Here is a 6,332-nt window from a genome sequence, read left to right as displayed (position 1 = left end):
GTGTCAGTAAGTGCAGTGTAGCCGGTGTTTTATTGTTTTTCTTTGATTCATTAACCTGATTGTTTATTTATTCCTCGCTTATCACAGTAGTGGCAGGATCACGTGCACATTCCTCACTATAGCCTTCACTACAAGCGCTGCTCATGTTTCACGCGCCTTGTTTTTGTTTATGGATTGTCGACACGCTGTGTGACAGCAGCACTGTTTCAAAATGTTTAAAAAAAATGTATTAAATAATAAATAAAAATGAAATAAGAATAATTAGATAGATAGATCCTGATCTATATATATTATTTGTATTATTTTATTATATGTGTACATTATTATTTATTATTAATATTATTATTAGATAGATAGATAGATAGATAGATAGATAGATAGATAGATAGATAGATAGATAGATAGATAGATGGCGTTTTGAAAGAAATAATAGAACATATTTCATTTTGTAAAAATGTTCATGTAACATGAAATGATCCACTGTGTTAGGTCTGTGTGTATGAACCATTACTGCAGACCAGAGAAAATAAATTGGCTTTATATGTTTTTTTTGTTTTTTATATATTCAGCTTTGAATATTGAACTTTCAGGAATGAATAATTCTAATTTTGACTTTGTTCCTGAATTCGACTGATTTTTCCTCACGTCTGTTTGTAATACCTCCACTTTCACTTGATATGAAGAAAGATGAGAATTTCTACCACATAATCTCTGTCTGTCTGTATATATATATATATACATATATATATATATATATATATATATATATATATATATATGTATGTATATATATGACTCACTTGTATGTGTTTGAATGACGTGTCAAGTGTGTGGTGGAACTTGTGTCAAAGCTGAATTATCATTATTATTATCATGAACACACTGACTGAATGATGTCCAGAGCCAATTTACTGGCAATGCAGTGGCGCATAATGCGCTTGTTGAGATTATGTGGAAATGTTCTTTGTCTTAAACATGTGAAAGAGACGTCGCAACACGGCGCAACATCGCGCTGCGACGCTTGAGACCGTGAGTGCGCGGTAATTGCACGTTGAGTGACGCTTGGCTCTGACTGCGGCTCAGCTGCTGCTGCTGCGCCAGGCCTGCGGCGGCCGTGGCTGCAGCCTGACTGACTGCTGCAGGGTGATGACACACAGGCCAATGCTGCTCCACCTGCACATGCACTCACTGCACGGAAATCCATTCCCAGAGAGAGCCGAGGGGGAGCCGCATGGGTGGCCACAGAAATCCATCCCTCTGTCACAGTGAGCTAATGAAGCCGCGCTAACTGTCTCTCCAGATTGTCTTATGATCATTATTGCACATGATGTAGCCGTTTGCAAATGTCCATGTATCTGTGCTGCACTGGAAAAACAAAGACTAAAGGATTCATTACTTTAGGTGTTATCAATTTAAGTCTTTTTATTTTTGAGTTTGTTTTTCAGTGATGCGGTGAGTTTGAATGAAGGCGGGGTTTTTCCACACTATAACTCAATCATTGCTGCAGACACTGGTGGGTCAGAACGCACACATGGGTCACAGGCAGCTGCTGCGGAGTCCATCAATGATCATTTTCCAGCTTTTTGCTTAATCTAATGCGCTTGGTTTAAAAATAAATAAATAAATCAAATAAAAAGAACCTCCAAAAAAATCAATCTGAGATCCGTTTTTCTAACAAAAACAATATGAGACGTTAGAGAGTCTAACGTGATATTGTTGCACTTTGCCATCCGTAGAAAAATGGGAAACACCATAAATCTGGTAGTATAACAATAATAATAATAATACTAATAATAATACTTATTATTTGAAAATATCACAAATGTGAACACCCACGTCTTTCGTTGTCTCTGTGATTATTTCTTTCTTTGTTTAATCCACTAAATCTTAATGCATAAATAAAGGCCATATATTTCAATGTTACATTGCTGTATTTTTTTAGCCACGGGTCTGATGATAAAACTCCATTTCACGACGGTAAGCTGATTGTTATTATTTCTTTACACACTGTAACGACCGGAGGCGGTTCTCGGATACGCGCAAATCACGGAGCGCTACGTCTGCGCGTGGAGAGCATTGAAGCAGAGGCGGCTCGTGAGTGGAGCTGAGAGCAGAGGAAAAGGGTTGGGCTTAGTCACTCCCTCACTTACCACAACTTGACTTAACCACTGCATCAGTTTAGAAGAATCCTGGTTGACGGGAGGAAGGAGTTCTGCATGTCACCGTCACCGCGCTGCAAAAATCCAAAAAAGATCTCTCTGCGCGCTCGTTGGAGGAAGATTTCCCCTCCACGGCGCGTCCCGCGGAGCCGCAGTGCGTCACAGCCTTTCTGCTCATTTGACCTGAGAAGAGGTTTGCGTTTGTCCGCATCTGCAGCGGACTTGTTTTGTTTTGGTGCGCGGCAATGATGGCCACTTACCAGAGCTCAGAGGATGACGCAATGGCCCTGATGATCCATGACACCAACGCGAACAAGGAGAAGGAGCGACCCAAAGAGGAGCCGGTCCAGGACAAAGTCCCCGAGAAGCCAGACCCGTCCCAGAAACCGCCGTACTCTTATGTGGCTCTCATCGCCATGGCGATCAGAGAGAGTTCCGAGAAGCGCCTCACTCTGTCCGGTATTTACCAGTATATCATCAGCAAGTTCCCCTTCTATGAGAAAAATAAGAAAGGCTGGCAGAACAGCATCAGGCACAACCTGAGCCTCAACGAGTGCTTCATCAAGGTCCCGCGCGAGGGCGGCGGAGAGAGGAAAGGGAACTACTGGACTCTGGACCCGGCCTGTGAGGACATGTTTGAGAAAGGGAACTACAGGCGGCGCCGCAGGATGAAGCGGCCCTTCAGACCTCCACCAACGCACTTCCAGCCGGGGAAGTCCTTGTTCGGAGGCGACGGTTACGGCTACCTGTCCCCACCCAAGTACCTGCAGTCCAGCTTCATGAACAACTCCTGGTCACTAGGCCAGCCGCCCACCCCGATGTCCTACACGTCCTGTCAGATGACCGGCGGCAACGTGAGTCCAGTCAACGTGAAGGGCCTGTCGCCCCCCTCCTCGTATAACCCTTACTCCCGGGTGCAGAGCATGGCGCTGCCCAGCATGGTGAACTCTTACAACGGCATGAGTCACCACCACCACCCCGCGCATCCACACCATGCCCAGCAGCTGAGCCCGGCCACCGCGGCGCCGCCGCCCGTCTCCTCCAGTAACGGAGCGGGCCTTCAGTTCGCCTGCTCCCGCCAGCCCGCGGAGCTGTCCATGATGCACTGCTCTTACTGGGAACACGAGACCAAACACTCGGCGTTACACACGCGGATTGATATTTGAGGTTTACCAGACTGTCAGCGTCAAAAACTGAGGACTCAAAGAGCGAGAGTTAAATTCCTGTGATTTCAACACCGATTTTGTTTTTATTTTTGATTTTTGAAGAGACTTTTGTGACGAGCTGGTCGGGTCCAGCTGACACGAGGAGGTTACAGTATGCGCGAGGAGGTTTTACGAAATGGAAACGGGAGGTAAAGGAGTCACCGGGACGCATCAGGTAGCTCAACCTCTGGGAGCAATTTCGTGTTACGCTTGGACTGAAGTTCATAACTCGTAGTCTAATGCAATGTGCATTCGAAAACATATATATATATATATATATATATATATATATATATATATATATATATATATATATATGTATTATATATATATTATATAATATTATATTTGACCGGGACAGACATTGCTGCGTGTTCGCGAGGCCGTGCGTAACGACCACTTTTACGCACGGCCTCTCCAAACTGTTGCCAAATGAAACGCGCACAGTAAGATGCTCTAATGCTTTAATGTGACATGAATCAGAGGCGCGTGGCCTCCAGAGGAAGAAAAAACACCGAGCTGAAACTTTATTCGCCTCCTCTTTAGTTTACTTTATTTCTTCTTCTCTTTTTTATCAGACTGCCAAAAAAACACAATTCAGGGTTTTCCAACATATTTTTCCCCACATGTTTGTATAATAACGATTTCCAATATGACGCCAGCCATGCAGTGCCAGTTCTTTCCTGTTAATCTCTCAAATGATTATTATTATTAATATTATTATTATTTTTATTTTTTATTATTTTTTATAAACGTGATTAGCTACAGTATGTTGTCTCCTTCATGTCGGGGCCATGTTTCATTTTAATAGCACTTTTCCATCCCTTCTTTTCTAGATTTGTGAATTTTCTTAATAAACTTGCATTTCTCAAACTGAAACAGTGCTCCGTGAACTAATGTGTGCGTGGCTGTAGACTGGGAGCACCACTGTTACCACTGTAGACCAACAAACAACAAACAACAAACAACAAACAACAGCCAGCAGTGAAAACGCGTCTGTATGCGTGTGTACATATATGTATATATATGTGTATGTATATATATGTATGTATATATATATACATATATATGTATATATGTATATATATCGTTAGAAATGTATGTTAATATTTTAATACTATTTTAATAATATAATGTGATACGATCCTGTGTACGTGTGTCTGAGGTTTAACGCGGGTTTATTTCGCCGTAAAATGTCTGTTTAATTTAATAAATACTTATTATTTTAAGTCTTGCGAATCAATGGCAGCTCATGTTTCGCTGAGGATATAAAAACAACCCTTCTCTTAATTAATATGAACTTGTCATATATATCATAATAGAAAAACTAATATATAAGATATATATATATAAATTGTGAAAATAAAATGATATCGGGGAAAGGTCATGTCCGTTTACGAGGGCACACATATGATACATTCATTCTAGCTTGTTTTTAATATTATTAATTAATATTAATCAACAATGATCCAGTGTCAGTAACCTATAAAATATTAGTGATAATATATATATATATATATATATATATATATATATATATATATATATATATATATATAGATATATAATTGTTCTTTTTTAATGAACTGGTTAAATTAAGATAAAAAGTAGTAAGAAGTAGTAATATTAACACTAATGTTAATATCAATAATGACATAATATTACTGTTATATAAACAGTAACAGTTGTGGCCATGCAGTCGTTTAGTTTATGTTATAGGGGTGTTTTTATGTGTGTGTGTGTGTGTGTGTGTGTGTGTGTGTGATAGTATTATTGCAGTGGACTCGCTGAGTAAATAATAGAGCACAGAATCGTGTAGGAAACACGGCCAACAAAGACAGGACGTGCTCTCGAGAGGTTTTAGCTGCAGCTTTAAAAAAAGTGACATTCTACACAGACAGAGAAACTCAGTCAGGAGGATATTTAAGTGAAATGATTCATCACACTAACCGACTGACTGACTGACTAACCGACTGACTGACAGCTCCATCCACATAAGAAAAATAATGAATAACTGTGTGAGCCCAGAGGACCATCCAGCATCGATTTTTGACGATATGCACAATCAAATTTCAAAATAAAACGGAGCAGTTACAGAATATTTATGTCTAACAATAACAATGATGATGATGATGATGATGATGATGATGATGACAATTGTACTTTATTATTTGATTACACAAATGTCACTCTGCTGTGAGGTGACTCACACACACACACACACACGCACACGTCAGTTGATATTAAAAGGAAACAAATATACACACTCGTGTTCACAGGCAAATAAATAAATATATAAATAAATAAAGGATATACAGTTTTAATAATGTTGTTTACATGAGCCTTTTTCAGAAGGCGTGTCTGTGTTCATTCATTAGAAATGTGGGTCAGTGAAAAGCTGTCGAGAACCACTTCAAGTGGTTTTTCCTTTCATTTATGTAGTGTAGGGACAGACCATAATAATAATAATAATAATAATAATAATAATGATATATACATATATATGCAATATATTATAATGATGATCATTTTACCAAATATGTGATTCACATATATTTCTCATTTAGATAAGTAAAGGTTTTAAACATGGAATATCTAAAGCAACATTTGTATATATGTGCGTATTTAGAAATAGACAGTATGTTCATGTATGTTTTATGTGTTATTTTACCATATTATCATATAAATGAAATAAATAAATGACATTTGCGTCACATGGAGTAATATTATTATTTTATAACATTTTGTTGTTTATGCAGACCAACTCAAATCCAGCCGAATTGAAGAATTTGAGTTTTGCAAAAAAGAAAAAAAAGAATAGAAAGGAACTGACAAATAAATAATAATTGTGTCATTACACGTGAGTGCTTTTTTAAAGGCAAGCTACTATTTTTTCAATAAAGCTGAACTGCTTAGAGTCTGGCAACCCTTATTTTAGTGGTTTATTCCAAGATAATAAAATAAAATA

General features: G+C 38.8%; 1 protein-coding gene across 1 annotated transcript; it reads left to right on the top strand.

Moving 5' to 3' along the window:
- The first annotated feature begins 2,132 nt into the window (after positions 1 to 2,132).
- On the top strand, positions 2,133 to 3,648 carry foxl2a (forkhead box L2a). Its single transcript, XM_058634071.1, has one exon. The coding sequence runs from the start codon at positions 2,405 to 2,407 to the stop codon at positions 3,323 to 3,325; it is 921 nt and encodes a 306-aa protein (XP_058490054.1). The 5' UTR covers positions 2,133 to 2,404; the 3' UTR covers positions 3,326 to 3,648.
- Positions 3,649 to 6,332: the final 2,684 nt, after the last annotated feature.

The sequence above is a fragment of the Solea solea genome, chromosome 7 (assembly GCF_958295425.1).
Source record: "Solea solea chromosome 7, fSolSol10.1, whole genome shotgun sequence".
NCBI classification, from domain to species: Eukaryota; Metazoa; Chordata; class Actinopteri; order Pleuronectiformes; family Soleidae; genus Solea; species Solea solea.
This window is presented reverse-complemented; position numbering and strand designations above follow the sequence as displayed.

Coding starts and splice junctions, on each gene's coding strand:
- foxl2a (XM_058634071.1), top strand. CDS start 2,405: ATGATGGCCACTTACCAGAGCTCAGAGGATGACGCAATGGCCCTGATG.